General features: G+C 35.8%; 1 protein-coding gene and 2 long non-coding RNA genes across 4 annotated transcripts in view; 2 read left to right on the top strand and 1 right to left on the bottom strand.

The window, feature by feature from the left end:
* The window catches only part of LOC147843159 (uncharacterized), a 541,229-nt gene that overhangs the window by 391,963 nt on the left and 131,840 nt on the right, over positions 1 to 17,426 (bottom strand). The window lies entirely within an intron of this gene.
* LOC141375110 (uncharacterized) overlaps positions 1 to 17,426 on the top strand; it is a 161,949-nt gene that overhangs the window by 120,273 nt on the left and 24,250 nt on the right. The window lies entirely within an intron of this gene.
* LOC147843161 (uncharacterized) lies at positions 8,020 to 16,516 on the top strand. 2 transcript variants are annotated; one of them, XM_087261660.1, is made up of 11 exons: positions 8,020 to 8,264; positions 8,457 to 8,532; positions 9,647 to 9,740; positions 9,936 to 10,082; positions 10,157 to 10,284; positions 10,359 to 10,495; positions 11,684 to 11,777; positions 11,858 to 12,193; positions 12,286 to 12,463; positions 12,679 to 12,806; positions 13,246 to 16,516. In XM_087261660.1, exons 2-11 carry the CDS (start codon positions 8,521 to 8,523, stop codon positions 13,558 to 13,560), a joined length of 1,569 nt encoding a protein of 522 aa, XP_087117786.1. In that variant the 5' UTR covers positions 8,020 to 8,264; positions 8,457 to 8,520; the 3' UTR covers positions 13,561 to 16,516. The 2 variants fall into 2 exon arrangements, with proteins under 2 accessions (XP_087117786.1, XP_087117787.1); XM_087261661.1 differs by lacking the exons at positions 8,020 to 8,264; positions 8,457 to 8,532 and adding an exon at positions 9,018 to 9,097.

The following is a 17,426-nucleotide window of genomic DNA, read 5'->3' as shown; positions in this document are numbered from 1 at the left end:
TTGCATGTTGTGTCTGAATAAAAAAATAAAAAATTAAAATCCTATAAATGCATATTCAGTAAAGTCTGGTGCAAAATTATTCATGTTTAGTAAACAACAGTACTGTTTTATTTCCAAAAAGAAACTGGTGCAAGCTGTTAGTAAAACTGGCCTTAACAGTGGCCCTAATATAAGAATCCACATTTCTGCCAATTGTTCCCTTTAAAGTTTTTACAGTAATAATTGATAATAATAATCGATTTGTGCAAGGAAAAGCCTTCTAACCTGATTATAGTTGCACTATGTTTTCCATTGAATTGATTTCCTTATCTGTGTTGTGGAGAATGATAACCCTTTCATGTTGAATGTGGCTTAAGTTAAATGTGTGGTTTCTATAGGTGAATTCTGCAACAGATTCAAACACTTCTTACTGTTTTTCACCTGGGTTTTGTCATGCTCAGTGATCATGTACATCAGTGGTCCCCAATCTTTTTTATCACCACACTCTGGTAAACCCTTGAACATTTTACAGTGGACCGGAGGGGTGGGGATTGTGGTTCGTAGGTTGCTGGACAACCATCAACAGTTTTCTCAGAGGACAGCAGGTTGGCAAAACATTGCTGTCGCTCTGACACAAATGTTATTTATGAAGAATATTACAAAACACTGCAGTGTTTAGGTGTTTTGTGTTTGTCAGATAATTAGTCTACCAAAGTGTATATATTTCATACAAACTGAAGCTAACTGGTCAGTTCTTGTGACGTGACTGACAGTGCACTCATGGCATTTTTTCAACTGGGTAGATCTGGAAGGCACGAGTGCGCAAGCTACACAGCTCCATTGGAAATAACGAACTTGTGACCGGCCCCTAAAAGCCACAATCATTTTCAATCTCCAGCAGTTGATCTTCAATAGCCATAATGGATTCACCTGATTTGTTGACAAATGGGTTGCGGATCCATTCCTTGGCAGATTGCATGTCCTTTACTGGGATTTTTCCCATTAGCAAAGAAGCTTTTGCTGCTTATGGGTTAGATTTGGGCGCTCAAATAACCAAGATGTAATCAAGAGAATTTGATCATTTTTCATAATAAATAAATAAATAAAAGATAGTTCAGATTCAGATAATTAATAAAACTGAAATAACTAATGATACAGCAGTCTCACAACATTCTGACATGTGATGGCACTCAAATCCCCTGTCAGAAAAGTCTAGTGGCTGTAAATTAGATTTTTACAGTGTCTGCTATAATGTTAGTGTTGATTTTGGTGGGTTTAGATAGGTGAATATGACCACTGTGTAAATGTGCAGTACAGTTATGATCTTATTGACACATTAAATCCTTATGATAGCAGTATAAGCCTTCAGTGATTTCCTAAAGATAAATACAATAAAAAAAACAAAGCAACTGGAATAACTACAGCTGTCGCGATCGTCTGATTTCATATGAAACATGAGATTGCAATGACATATGATGACGTGTGCGTGTGCTGTGTGCTGTCTCATTTCATAATGGGTAAATTTTGAAGCCCTTCCCCTTCTCACTAGGTTTTAAGGGTTAAGGGGAAGGGGTTGGGGTACAAAAATAAAATTGGAATTGGGCCTTAGTCACAGTCAGAGGATAAGTGTTAAAATAGAACAACTGAAACATTTGAGTTGGTTAAACAATTCTTCTTGTTTCCCCCACCTCTTTTTTCTGACTCCATTAGAGTGATGCCTTCAGCCCCTGGCCTAGACACATTATTTCAAATTCTCCATTTCCCTTGCTGCCGGTGTCTAAACCTCACGGCCTCACATTAGGCGGTTATTCACCCAAAGAGAGTAATGAATTGGTGAACTGTGTAATTACCTCATGCACAATACAGGTCACTTTAATTAGCAACCCATGAGATATATGTGGTGGTCCGGTGGCCCAGAGCGGCTGCTGAATGCTGCAAGATATAATTTATGAGATAATGTGGCATGATCGCTTCTTTATGCGTCCTGGACTGCAGGTTTTGACTCGACTTCATTACAGGGCCGCTTGCCTCTTTTTTAGTCAAGCTTCAGTTCACAATAAGCTGCTACATTTAGTTTAATGCAAATGACCCCCTCTAATGATCACATTAGGGATTTTCCAAGTCCGTTTAGGAAATGATTAGTATAAATAGACATGCCCATGTTTGAATTTTAATGACACACATTGTCTTGTCGCTGCGCAGAACATTGTTCACATCCATCCCAATGTTCTGTTGCAATAAGCAAGGAGATTCATTCCTTCGTAATGATCTGGCAATTAGGAGATGTTCTATGCAATGTTCGAACAATAATTGTTTAGTTGCTTTGTCTCACAGACTTAGAGAAGGTTATTGCAATGGCATACCATTTATGCTCTGTTTACCAATATTTACTTGTTGGGAAGTGAGGTCTATTAGGTATTCTGCCCAAAATACTGAATCTTTAATGGTTGCTCAAGCAGTTAGCTTGTAGTTCATCGGTCTTAGTTATCATCCTTGTGCTATTATGTGTGCAGTATGAGAAACAGTGGAATTTTCAGCCATTTCTATCATTTACTTTCACCAGGAATATTTGATAGAATTGAAAAGAAAGAAAAAAAGCCCTCTATGTCCTCAACCCATTCAACACAGCTCTTCACCATCACGATCGAGTGCACTCTTTTGTCTTGTTTTTATACTATCGCAAGAGGGAATGGTATTCAATTTTGGAGGGGAAAACAGTAAAACAGCTGTTCTACAAAATATCAAAACATTAGTTAGCCCATGTGCTTTCCTAGCCCACCCTCTTATCGAAGCCAAGGCCTGTCATTATGACCAGCTGGCCTATAGAGTTGATTTATGACTGAATCTGTTATGTGTTTTACCGTAGGCTGCTTCTGCCAATACAACAACCTGTTTACAGGTGGTTTGATTTGAGCAGATGAGATGAAGACAAAGTAGAGGACTAGACAGCAGGTGTTTTATTAACTGATACATAGATAAAATTGTAACCTTATGTCCTGATACATTAATGTGGAGCCACACCGATGGTTCCTGACAATATAGTAAGGCTGTCTGCCAAATGTTTGGCTTGATATTAGCTGGAGAAATAAAAGCAGCATGTGCCTAAAAAGAAAATAAATTGGACTGCGATGAATGACAGTATCTCACTTTAGGCTGTATTTGGTATAGTTGAGAAAATGACATGCATTCAGTTCTGTTTACCCTTTCCCTGGATTACTATATCCTCTGTAAGCCTGTAGTGGGTCTTAATTTTCATTTTTATTTTTTGTAACTCTTTTTAAATTTCAAGTTGTTTTCCCCCTCAGATATCATCATAGCACTTTCGCCTCACAGAAAGAAGGTCACTGGTTAGAGCCCCGGCTGGGTCAGTTGGCATTTCTGAGAGAAGTTTGCATGTTCTCCCCGTGTTTGTGTGGGTTTCCTCTGGGTGCTTCGGTTTCCCTCACAGTCCAAAGACATGTGGTATAGGTGAATTGAATAAACTAAATTGACCATAGTGAACAATATATGTGTGGATGAGTGTGAATGGATGTTTGCCAGTACTGGGTTGCAGCTGGAAGGGCATCCACTGTGTAAAACATGCTGGATAAGTTGGCCGTTCATTCTACTGTGGTGACCCCTGATGAATAAAGGGACTATGCCGAAGAACGAACGAATGAATGAATACATATATAATACTTGTGATTAGTCAGACACCCTTTTTTTCGTGATTCCATGATTCCTGAATACAAGGCAAAATCAACAAAAGGTCTCAAAATTTTGCGATGCTGCAAAATTGTTAATTTAAATGCAAAATAATAGCAAAAATTTTAATAATCACATAAAACATTAAATCCTAAAGAATATAATTAAATAATATTTATTTCAGTTTGCAATAAATCGTTTTACTTGACTTAAAGACATATGCAGCGCACGTGATGCATTTAAATGTTGGGCAAAAAAAAAAGACATCCCATTTACAGAAGACGGCCGCTGGATGTGACTGAATTAAAGCACAATATTTGTGCTTTACGTGTGTGGCTGGTATTATAATGTGCTTCAAATCGATAAATGATTTCACTTAACTCTTTCCCTGCAGTTAACGAGAGAAAACACTTCCTTGCCATTGACGAGTTTTAAAGCAATCCGTGTTTTAGGTGTATTAAGGTAAGGGAAGCCCTAATGCATGTAGCATGTCCTATGTGTGACGTGACGTCAGATGCTCCAGGGAGTGAAATCTGCGAGAAAGTAAGATTGTGATTTGTGGATAAAATTACTTAATAGTTTTACAAACTTCTTTTGGCTTAATCCCTACCATTTTAGATCTTGTCTGGACAAAAGACCAAAATAATGAAGCTTTATGTATTGAAGTTTATGGCCACTCGGCCGCCGGGAAGAACGAGGTCGAGAAGCGATGAACTTTTAACAATATATAAATAAAACAAACGGATGGCAGCTCCTCACGAAGACTGATAGCGAAAGTAAAACAATATCATCGTTCCTCTTCTTATGGTCCAGAGCTCCTTTTGTGGGATTCGAGGCTGGTGTGTGTTGCAGGTGTTTCTCATTCTTCACTTACGCTTGCCTGCCGAGGAGGCACTCGACTCGACGAATATATATATATATTTACATATTACATTTAAATATATTTTTAAATTGCCTGCAAGTTTCTGGCAATTACCACAAATACAAAAGTCATTTTTTTCGCCAAAAAAAAAAAAAGAAACTAAAAAACTAAAAAAACTAAAGGGTCTAATTAGTGATTAACTATTGACTTTTTATGTAGCTGTGCAATCATAACTTTTTTTTTTTTAATATTCTTCTTAGCTTTTAAGTGTAAATTGGTAACTTGGGACAAACATAACCACACATTTTCTTAGTTTGATTATTCATCCTTACTGTCTTTATACTGCTAATTTACATGTAAGCAAACAAGCACTGTGGCAGAAGTGTGTGTGTGTGTGTGTGTGTGTGTGTGTGTGTGTGTGTGTGTGTGTGTGTGTGTGTGTGTGTGTGTGTGTGTGTGTGTGTGTGTGTGTGTGTGTGTGTGTGTGTGTGTGGAAAATTGTCATCTCTATCCTTAATTTGCAGATATTCCTCTATGTACTTATTTATTTGCATCTTTGTTCAGGGGTGATTTGAGTGCTTTAATATTGTATTTATTTGCACATTGCTTGTACTGTGAAACACAATGGGCTTTTTGTGATTATGTGGATGCTGTGTTGCTTTAATTAGTATTCGTCATTCCAATAAAATAATTAAATGTGTGTGTATGTGCGTGTGTGTGTGTGTATGTGTGTGTGTGTTTGTGTCTGTGCATGTGTGTGCGTGTCTGTACACCATATTGCCCAAAGTAAAGGTCCAGCAGTTTCTCTAAATCGATAGCGAGTGTCATAATTGTAACTCATGAGAGATGACATGGCCAATGTTTTCTCTTTTGTAATCTGTCCTCAGGTAGCGTTACACGCCTGGACGTGTCAAACACAGTGAGAGGAAGACAAATTAATGGCCAATGATTGTTTGGACAGTGGATGATAAAACAGTAATGGAGGAAACTGATGTCACATTACCAAGCTTTCTGGGTCAGTGGAGACTGCTGACCCATTTAGCTCACAATAATAGTATAGTCTGCCTCATAAGAGAACTCTGCAAACTGAAAACTGAGTTATGTGTTGAAATTTTTATTGAGGGAAACCAAAGAAAAAGACTGTTGGTCATATCTTTACACCATTTATAAGTGCTATAAATAAAATATCCAGCTACTAATTTTAAATTGTGTCTAAACAAAAATTACACAATCATTTTTCAAGTAAAGATAAACTTTTTCAGAAATTATTCAGAATCATAGAGTGGCACAGTGGCTTAGCATGATCTTCTCACATTAAGAAAGTCATTGGTTCGAGTGGCTGGAACAGGAGGCCTTTCTTTTTGGAGCTTGCATGTTGTCCTCATGGTGGTGTGGGTTTTCTCCAGGCGCTCCAATTCAGAAACATGCCACTTTTTAAAATCAGGAATCTCTGTGTAAAAACAATAAAGTCCTGAAGAGGTTAGGTCTTTACGGCCAATGTCTTGTTATTTGGAGTCAATAAAGTTATATTTCAAAAGTTGCTCTTAACATGAAATTGACCCAAATTTTGGTAGAAACACAAACAATTCAAACAAACAAAAAAAGTAAAAGTTACATTAGTTTTGTGTAATGACAGTGGAATAATCATAAGTAGACAGACAGCTTTCAGACGTTTGTATGGATAATGGAATTGCATGTATTGCTCAGGTGTGATTTCCCCCCCATATTTTAGAGTACAAGGCTGCATTTACACTGCAGGTCTAACTGTATCTGATTTTTTTGATGACCGGCTTACATCATCCAATGTCTGCCTTTACACTGCACATGGCAAAAGGTGCAATGACACGGAAAAAAACGAGCGAGTGCTGACTGACAACTGATAATAATTGAGCTCTTTTCTTCATTCCTGTTTTTCATCTGTTCGCAGGGTTGTTTTGCTATAGCTTATAACAGAAATGTTCTCTTTTGGCCATTTTCTTTTAATGGCTTTTAAACTAGTGGGTATTTAATGTCATGTCCATGTGGTGTGATTTATCCACATAATGTATGCAATATTTTTATATTAGTTAATATTGTTTTTGTGGCGGATTATGCTACATGACAATATACAAACTTTTGTTGTCCTAGTATGTGAAATTTAGGGTTTAGGACTGAAGTCTGTTCTGAAATTAAAGCCTCAGAGCTGACGTCATGGTTTTGATGTTTATGGTTTTTAATGCTACGCAACTCACATTAGCTATGTTTCAATCCAAAAATGCAAATGAACTTTATGCGCAAAACTGGATTATCGCATAGAAGACATGCGAATAAAGAGAATTTTATTGGTGTGTTTGGGATTATTGTCTTGCTGAAATGTCCACCCTGGTTTTATTGTCATCATGCTGGTAAGGTAGATGTTGAACTGAAGCATCAAATATATATTTACTCTGACAGCGGGCACGGCTGTTTTCTAACTGCTGAGAAATATCAGCTGTTGTCTGAGCTTTCCTTGCCTTTCTTCATGTGTTCAATACTTTTCCCTGTGCCATTTGTTTATTTATTTTTTTACACATTACTTAATGTAACTGCAATTTATATCAAAGGCAGTTTATTGAACAACAACGACATTTAACAAACAACAATGTAAAAATGCTGAGTCAATCAGTCCAAAGAATAACTACCAAGTTTTCTTTGAGACTGTAAAACATACATTGCAATAAAAATCTATTTGCTTTGGAGTAAAAAACGGATGACTGACAAAATATTGCTTTTAGATATAGCTTAAATAATTAACATTTTACAATAGGCCGCTATACACACATCCATCATATTCCAGAATAAGCGTCCATCAGAGGATTTCTTTCAGTGGGAAATGAGAGCCTGAACAGCATCAGATGAGCTGAATGTCCCATTTCCAAAATCATCAAAATACATTTATAAAATAGGCACTATCCTTTTAAATAAACTGCATATCTAAACAATTACATTGTTACCTAAACAAAATTTAAAAATTCATCATGTGGCCTAAGAGTCTCAACATTTTTAAAACTAGTGAGTGTAGTCTAAGTGCGTGAAGAGCCTAGATGTTCTGATTTTGGCAGAATCCTATCAGCCAATCAGATTCGAGATCCAGAAAGAAAGAAGTGTGTTTCCTGGGTTTGTGAAGAAATTAAATATATGGAATTCTTTTATACAAGTCTCAAGATGATGAATATTCACACCATTATAAATAATGTAATACAAACATTACTTTAAAGAGAGCTTGTTTCCTCCATCACGCTGTTCGCTTCACTAGTGTAACATTGAGGCCTGTGGTTATGATACTTCAGTGTATATGTACTGTACACAGCAAATTGTGAGGTGTTGAATTTCTGGTGTAAGCTCATGTAGTGTTTTAGTGTTAAAATCTAAGTGTACATATACTGTTTTTAACGCTGATGTGGGTTAAATTGTGACTTTAACAGTGTGTATTATTGGTGTTGCCTTTCCATACTCCTCATCGGTGTTAATTGAACATACGGGAACTTGAGGTGACTGAGTCAATACGGTCCGCATTTGACGATAAACTTTTCATTAATGGCTGCTCCTGCTGGACAGTTTCCTACCGGAAACTTGACATAAAAGCAATCGAAAGACACGCGAGTCGGAATTTTTACATTTTAGAATTAAGAAGCCGGTTTAGCAACTTTAAAATCCGGGATTGTGGGACTATACCCGTGAACCATTACAGCATCAGCCACACAAAGCCATAGGTGTTGAGGTACGTCATTTTCCTCCTTTAATAGCACAAACATCAGTTTTTTTTTATTTGTAATGTTATATATACGCCTGGGCTACTTGTTAATTACACAAATTGTCCTAAATACTTTTGTAAAACCTTAATGTCACGAATCATTTTAAATGATTTTTGGCGCGGGATTCTACACCACTTCAGTGTATATTTTACATACAGGACCCCCTCGTGAGTCATCAACACGGAGCGGAGCGATGGCAGCAGCACGTTTTCCGCTCATTTAATGCCAAAACAGGTGAGTTGTTTTGTACGTGTTATCGAAATTATAACGTAGTAATTTTATTTGAACAAAGAGAGTATTGCAGAGTGTAACGTTACGCTTTCTGCCTTTAACGTTACTGCGAATGCCTCATAAAATGTCACTCATAAATTTAGTTTTAGACAGCTTTCCTATCTTTACACATGCTTAAAATCTAAATTTTTACCGTCTGTTTATTCGTTTGTGCGTAAATGGTATGGGTATGTTGTTGAAACTTATTTTAAATGTGATTGAATCAACCAATGCAATCCAATTTATTATTTAACGTCGCAAATTATGTGCTATTGAGCATTTTACACATGGTACACGATGTCTGTAAGTGATTCTGATTGGGAATGTGGAGAATGAATTCGTATCCTTACATGTATACCGTTAACAGCATTTCTTTTACGTTTGCCGTCAGCTAGTGCGTATAATTTTGAAAGATTTTAAGGCGGGTTAATGTACACTGATAGTGTTCCTTTTTTCAAACGGAGACTCGACGCCTTGCGTGTCACGCTGGAAAAATAACGAACTATGCATGAAGCAAGTAGAATCAAAAGTAAGTTTTTCCTTACCATTTTTGCTTGAAAACAAAATCATTAGCTTAACTTTAAGTTATACCGTTTTACATTAAGGATAGCAATTTAGTGTATGACGTCTGCTGCTGTGGTAAATGTTTTATTAATACTGCAAATGTTACTGATAATATATTCTAATATTCGTTTTATCATCTTTCTCCTGGAAAAGTCTAATGTTACTATTTACTAATATTATTTTTCATCGACGTTTGAAGGAAAAATGTACTAACCAGTCAATGTTTTTTTTATATTTCGAGTTAAAATCCTGCACTAAGACCGGTTTTGTGCAAAGATTTGAATCTAATGTTTTTCTTACTTGTCCAACTATTGCAAGAATCCACATAATGTTAAACTCTCCATATTGTGGAAAGTTGGATGTCTACTTTTACATGTCGTTAAAGAAATGTGGTAAACCAGACTTAGAATTTTGAAGAACATTGATATTTATTTATGTAAATGTTTTTCTTTTTTTGTTTGTTAGTGTTTATTACCCAAACTCTATTATAATCATATCCTTTATTTCTAACCAGATGATCAACAGAATGCTGTTTAAAGTACAGTATCAAGCTCGTAAGAGATACATGAAGCTTCCAGTATTGGAATATGATGCCCTTATACGGGAAGGTAAGTTTTCATACAATTTTTTTTGATACCTGGCATTTTTTTTGTTTTTTGGCTAATGTCTCTATATATTAGTTTAGCCTAAAACACGTTTAGAAACAGATATTATGAAACAACTGATGGAAAATTGTAATTTATTTAAATATTTGTTTTTCTATTCACCTAATTATATTATTTATTTTATGCCATTTTGTGTAGTCAAGGAGAAATTTGGTATATCTCCAGATCATACCATTTATTTGGCAGACGAGACCGGAACTGAAGTGGATGAAGATGTTTTTGCTGATATTATGGAACAAAAGCCAGACACACTTTGGACAATTGTTGATTCTATGGCTACAGAAGGTTTGCAAGGCTGCAAATGCAAATATGTGTGTTTTAAATAGTTATGTATTTGTAACATTTCATTTTCTTGTTAGATTCTACTGCCCCACCACCCTCTCAATTTTCAAGTGAAATGAAAACGGTGTCACCAACAGACAGCTGTGTTTCTGTTCTCTCAACAAAAAGACCTCGAACTGACGACCAATTTACTGAGGCCAAGGAGGTAGATTACATGATTAAAACCTATATAAATGTTGCCTTATGACATGATTTGATCAATTTATCTTTGTTTTTAAGCTTGTAAAAGATGTATTGGGGAAAAAAAGTGCAGGGGAGAAGATTTTTCAGGAGTACAGAGCAACTGGGAAAATCACAGATTCTACAAGGCGAATTCTTGTGAATGCTGTAGTTGGAGACATGATTGAAAAACATGGGTAAAGTATATAAATATAAGCTGTTTTTACAATGCATTGTCATCCCAATTAAAGGGATAGTTCACCCAAAACTGAAAATTGTCATCATTTACTCACCATTTACTTGTTTTTTTTTCTTTCTGCTGAACACAAAAGAAGATATTTGAATAATGTTGTAAACATGTAACCATTTTCCCACTGATGGGTTGCAGCTAGAAGGGCATCCGCTGCGTAAAACATATGCTGGATAATTTGGTGGTTCATTCCGCTGTGGCGACACCAGATTAATAAAGGGGCTAAGCCGAAAAGAAAATGAATGAATGAACATGTAACCATTGATTGTGCTAAGGAAATCAATGGTTACAGAGTTCTAAAAGAATTTATTAAAACCACTAATTTGTGTTCACTAGAAAAAATAAACTCAATGGTTTCAAAGAACTTGAGGATGAGTAAATAGAGGAAATCTAAATTTTGGGGGACCCATCCCTTTTTAACAGACTTGAACATTCAAATCAAAATCTTTGAACTGTCTAGAAACTTGAGTCCAATTTTGCATATTAAATGGACATTTAAACTAAAACTGAAAATTTACTTGCTATTTGCTCACCCTTAAATAGTTTCAGACCCTTATGGCTTTCTTTATTCAGTTGAACACAAAATAAGATATTTTGAAGAAAGCTGAAAACTTGTAACCATTGACTTTGTTAGTAGCAAATGCAAATACTATGGAAGTGAATGGTTACAGGTTTTCAACTTTCTTCAAATTATCTTTTTGTGTTCATAAAAAAAGTCTAGCAGGTTCGATAGAAGTAAAGTCTGGGTAAATGATTGTTAATATGTAGGGTATAAATGAAAATCGGTTGTACAAAGTGTGTTACCTTGTGCAGCAAAACTGTTGCATCACTTCACTACCTCATCATGGGATAGTAAAGTGTGCATATGTGCATTTCAGAATCTTTGTGACGGTAATTTATCTAAATACTTCTCACTCAGTGTCCTATTAATACTTTGTTTTTGGAAATGGTACTCTGCTTACATACTGTTTCATATGGTAGTATGTGTACTATGTGAGTTTGTACACAGCATAAGTTTGTATTGCTTGTTAAAGATTAAACTCTGCAGAAGCAGCACCCATGTTCTAGTTATTTGTTTTAATAAAGTACACAGTTTAATACATATTACACACTATAATTTTATTTATCTTCGTAGGAACATTCCACCAAAAGAAATAAGAATTAAATATGCTGTTGGAATAGTGACTCTGTTCCCCTCCCTCAAAGATCCCTACTCCAAAAGAGGCTATGTGAGTTGTTGTTTATTTTCCCTAAAAAAATAAATAGTGTCTTTTTAATTTAACTAAAACATCTTGTTTTTTTATTGCAGGAACATTTTTATGATCCAGAAGGTAACTCTGGATACATAGCCTGGAGACTGAAAACGGTTCAGCGCAACAGTCAAGTCAGTAGGACCAGCATTCCACAAGGCATCTCTGAGAGGAGGGGCCCTATCACTAAAAGAGCGTTTTTGACAACGGAGATACAGCTAGAGGGAGATAGCTGCCAGGAAGCCATTTCATTTCTAAAACACTGTTCTGATCTGGAGCAAGTGGCTGCAAAGATGAAATCTACTTTCCAGTATCGCCAGGAACTGATCCGCAATCCTGAAAAGTCGTCATCTGTTTTCAATATATTCCCTAGGTTTCTTGACACAAAAGGCCTGGTATGTGCTGCACCAACTGATGGTGGTTTAAAATGGATTTTAATCTGCTGATGTGACATGACATTTCTGTTTTAATCTATATAAAACATTAGGTGCTTCAAGACTTTGAGTTGCTGTTTGGAGTAGAGACTTCAGCAAAGCTTCTGGAGAAGTGGGGATCTTCTCTTAAACACAAAGTAATTGGAGAAGCCAAAACCCTGACCCAGTCATTTCATCTGAGTCGTCTGATCGAGTCTGCAGAGCAATGTGAAAGCAGTCAAGAAGTTACAGGTAGTTATTTATGTATCGCAATAATTGTGTGTTTCTTTTATGGCTTTTAGGCTTTATTATAAGTAATTTTAAGTCATACACATAGATTATCTTGATTTAATTCATGTAGATTGAAACAATTATGGGCCATGGTGTTTTCTGAAAGGATGTGATTAATCATATGCATTTGTTTTAAAAATAATGGGCCATGATGTTTTCCTTTTCTTGACTTTTAGAGTGGGACAGTGACATGTCTTCACTGTTGTTGCTTCTCTATCTCCTTCCACCACCTTCAAGTGGAAAGAAGAATATTGTAAAGATCAGTGTCCAAGAAGCATTAAACCACATAGTAAGGTTCCACAAGGTATGCTTTGTGTTTGGGTCGGACTAATTAGTGTTCCAAATGTTCTAAGATGCAAGTTAACAATGGATATTAACTTAAATAGTGGTAAATGATTGCAAAAAATAAAATAATTTAATAAACTAGGCACATTTTGCAATGACTAGTGCTGCACTGACCATGAATTTTCATGAACCATATGATTTGCGTTGTTTTTTTTTTTTTTTTTTAAATAGCATAAAATAGTCTTGCATAACAATAATGTTGTTTATCACAATATATTGTACAACAAAAATTTGAATTTGTGACAGGCCTACTGTACACACTTTGTGGTTGAATTCAATCATTTATTTTGCAGACGTGTTTGGAGCAAATTTACGTTTGATCTGTAATTCTTAGATGTACATCATACCCTCTTTTGTAAAATACTGAAATTTTTGTTTTACTTTTTTTTTTTTTTCAGTCCTGTTGCAGTTTCGATGACGTGCTGAGGGCAGGACAGACAACACAGCCGTACATCTTGGCAGTCGGAACTTTGAAGAATTGCATCCATGACTATTACATCATCGTGGATGGACAACTCATTCCCTGCAAGGCGATGTCCTCTCTGGCTGCTTTTGATGAGCTTTTCAAAGCACATTATGTGTTCGGGATTTCATATGATGCTGCTTTACACAGTATGTACACGTTTCTTCAAACAACGGTTTACAACATTGACGTTGGTGTCACTCATGAAAGCCCTCGAGTCAGGGATCTTCGAGCCAAGATTCTAAATTAGGACACTACTGCAGAGCTTAAAAATGTTTAGGTGCTTTGTTTGCAAGTTGACTTGCAGTACAGTCAATGATCTAATACGCCATCTAAAACTTTCTCATGCTTTTTATCCTGGCAGAAGATTACAGTTGGTATGCAATCAGGATGATTGTTGTCTAAGATTTGTTTCATATTCAGGGTTTAGAAAACATCTTCAACGTAGGCACAACAGTGAGCTCTCTGACATGTCTTTATTTGAATCCTCCCCGGCTCCTTCTGTTGAAAGTGGACCAGCATCTGTAACACAACCTTCCAACTTAGTTTCAGGAAATCCAGGAACATCTTCAAACACTGATGAGAGAAAGTTGAGAACCCAAGAAATGTGTGCATCAGTTATTGCAAAATTACAGAGTAGCGGAGTAGCCTCCAACGTAATTACATCAGTGGCTGAAAATATGGAAGAGCTTGTGAGTGAATTGCGTTCAAACATCAGAGAGGATATTGTTCAGTTGGTATCTGATGATCACAGGTCAGATGTTGAAGAGTATTTTGACCATCTTGACAACCCATTCTCTAATTTCACAACTGAGACAAAATGGAAAAAGTATTTCTTTGAGAACTGGGGTGTTGTAGAACCTATTGAAATACCCTTAGGAGTGAGATATGACAGTAGGCGCAATAGAACTACAGGCACATATGATCAGGTTCCAATTACTGATAAATTTGTATATGTTCCTTTATTGCAGACTTTGAAATTTATGTTCAAAAATGTAGAAATTCAAAAGCATTTTGTCCAGCCAAGTGAGAATGGAGAAATATTAAGAGAGTTCTGTGATGGTAGCTATTTTAAAGAACATCCTCTTTTTTCCAAAGAACAAAATTCTCTTCAGATACAACTCTTTTATGATGACTTTGAAACTTCGAATCCCCTTGGTTCTAAGCATGGAATCCATAAGATTGGAAGTATTTATTTTGTTTTGAGAAACCTGTCATCAAAGGTAAACTCTGCTTTAATGAATATTCATCTTCTGGCACTTTTTCACACACAAGATGTAAAGCGATATGGCTTTAATGCCATTTTGGATCCAATTGTGCGTGACTTTAAAATTCTTGAGACATCTGGAATTACATTACCGATCTCAGAGGATCCTGTCCATGGAACTATAGCTCAAGTAACTGGAGATAATTTGGGAATGCACACACTTTTTGGATTTGTAGAATCTTTTAACTCAAATTATTTTTGTCGTTTTTGTTTGATTGACAAATGTGCTTCACAGAACATTTTCTCTGATGACCACCCAGACATAATACTGCGTGACGGACTTCTACATGCTCAACATTGTCAAAGCCTCTTTTCAGATGCTGGTCCACAATCATCCTTTGGTGTGAAAAAAACATGTTTGCTGAATGAGCTACAGTATTTTAATATTTCGGACAATTTTGCATTCGATATAATGCATGATATATTAGAAGGTGTAGGACAGTTAGAAATGAAATTGCTTTTTAACCATCTATCACACAGCAGCATTATATCTTCACAATCTGCAAGCAATAGAATTTACTCAATTAACTATGGCTTTGTTGAACGTAAGAACAGACCAACAATGATTAATTTTGAACAAGCTGGGAATGGTTTGGGTCTCAATGCTATTCAGACATTTTGCCTTATTAGAAATCTGCCTTTAATTTTTGGAGATCTGGTTGAAGTTGGAGATAAACACTGGAGTTTGCTACTGCTTTTACTTCAGATAATAAATATTGTGTTTTCTCCAGTCATCTCAGAGGGCATGACTATTTATTTAAAGCATCTGATTTGTGAACACCACACACTGTTTAAAGAACTTTACCCAAGGAATCTCATTCCTAAGCACCACTTCATGACCCATTATTCCAGATGCATCAGGAAGATAGGCCCGCTGGTTCATGTGTGGGGAATGCGTTATGAGGCGAAACATCGCTTTTTCAAAAAAAGTGTGAAGAATTTCAAAAATATTACCAAATCTTTAGCGCTAAAACACCAGATGTGTATTGCATACCACTGGGAATCTCAGCCATTTAAGAATATTGACTGTGGGCCTACAACAAGCGTTCAGCTTTGTGACCTGATTGACTGTGAATTCATTGCAGAAAGACTGCAAATTGACAATGAAAGTAATGTAGATCATCTTTCTTGGATTACTTGTTTTGGAACTGAGTATCGGTCAGGCCTTTTTGTTTGTTCAGATTTAAGAGATGACATTCCTGTGTTCAGTAAAATTACTGATATTATTGCATTTGACAGTCAGTATTTTTTGCTGACATGTGAATTTGAAACTGTATGCTTTGTTGAACATCTTCACTCCTTTAAGGTTGAGGAGCTTTGTAGAAAAGTTTCCCTTTTGAATGTTGAAACCTTGCGTTTTTTTAAGCCATTCGACCTTCAGATAAGTTATGGATTGGAGGAAAATGACTTTTATATAGTTCCTGTACACGTTTTCATATGAACCACTTTAGTTCAGTGATGGTACATTGCTGAGGCTTTCCTGTATGTTTAGATTTGAAAGATGCTATTTCTGTGCTCAGTAAAACGTCTGATATTGTTTGATGGACAGCATTTTTTGCTTGCTTATGAAATTGAAAGTGTGCTTTTGTTGAACATTACTAATTTCAAGGAAATCCCCCTTTTTGAGTGATTTTTGCTGTGGTTTTAATCCATGTATTTTTTTTAAACAACTGTATGCAAAAATTACTTTTATATTTTTATAAAGCATTTTGGTTCAGGAATGGGGCTTTAGCTCATGTTGTCTTGTTTATGTTTGGCAGTGACAAGTAAAATATTAAACATTTCCACTGCATTTTTTTCAATGTGACAAATGTTTGTCTAACAAATGACATTAATGACAAATTAAAGTTTTCAGGTATGAAATGCATATTCTGTAAAGTGATTTAATGTTGCCTGTGCTGTGAATTTTAAAGAAAATAAATTCTGTTTTGTAACTTTCTCCATGATTGCTTAATTTATGCGCTAAACACTTATTTTAATAAGGCTGTAACAGAAGAATTTATTTACATTTTGTTATTATTCCAGGGTGTTAAAATTTTCAAATATACACTTATCTTTGTGAGTTTCATGTGTGGAAAATGTTAATTTTTCTCATGTTAGTTCAAAGAAAAATAGAATTTATGCTGAATATGACCTGGCTATGGTGATGGAGTATTTACTATACACTATATCTAGTTTATAGTTTTTACACTCTTAGTGTAAAATTATTTACTCAGCTTCAGTGTATATATTCAACACTTTACAAAGAGTAACTTATACACTGGGCTGGTGGGACTCGTATATACACCAGAAGAGAGTGTAATTTAACACCTGAGGAGTTATATTTACACTGGACAATTTGCCCTGCAGGTGTTAAAAATGTTTAATGTGGTGTGCATTTTTACACTCTAAGTGTAAAATATTTTACACTGCAGAGGTGTACATATTCAACACTTTTCAAAGTGTAATCTGGACACTTGGCTGGTGGGACTCATATAGACACCAGAAAAGTGTTAAATTCAACACCTGTGGTGTAAAATGTACACTGGCAAATTTGCTGTGTATGAATCTGACAGATACACCAACAAAACATGCTCTGTACTGCAAATTTTCCACATTCTGTGTAATTTAGACTTTAATATAGATATTAAAGAGCAGTAGGCACGAATGAGTTATTATACTGTTGTCATGGAGTCAATTTAGATAGGTTGGTCATTTTCTACAATTTCTGAGATTATGTGGCTTGTAGAAAATGACTTGTTATCATCATTGGAAGAAGCTTTGGCTGAACTTCCATTTCATTTCCCAGTTGAAAAAAAATGCATTACATAATGACAGTCGCATTTCTGTTTTGTGATGGGGTCATGGAA

This window comes from Danio rerio, chromosome 7, assembly GCF_052040795.2.
Source record: "Danio rerio strain M-AB ecotype USA chromosome 7, GRCz13ab, whole genome shotgun sequence".
NCBI classification, from domain to species: domain Eukaryota; kingdom Metazoa; phylum Chordata; class Actinopteri; order Cypriniformes; family Danionidae; genus Danio; species Danio rerio.
The sequence above is the reverse complement of the archived record's forward strand: the minus strand, read 5'-3'. Positions and strand labels throughout refer to the sequence as shown.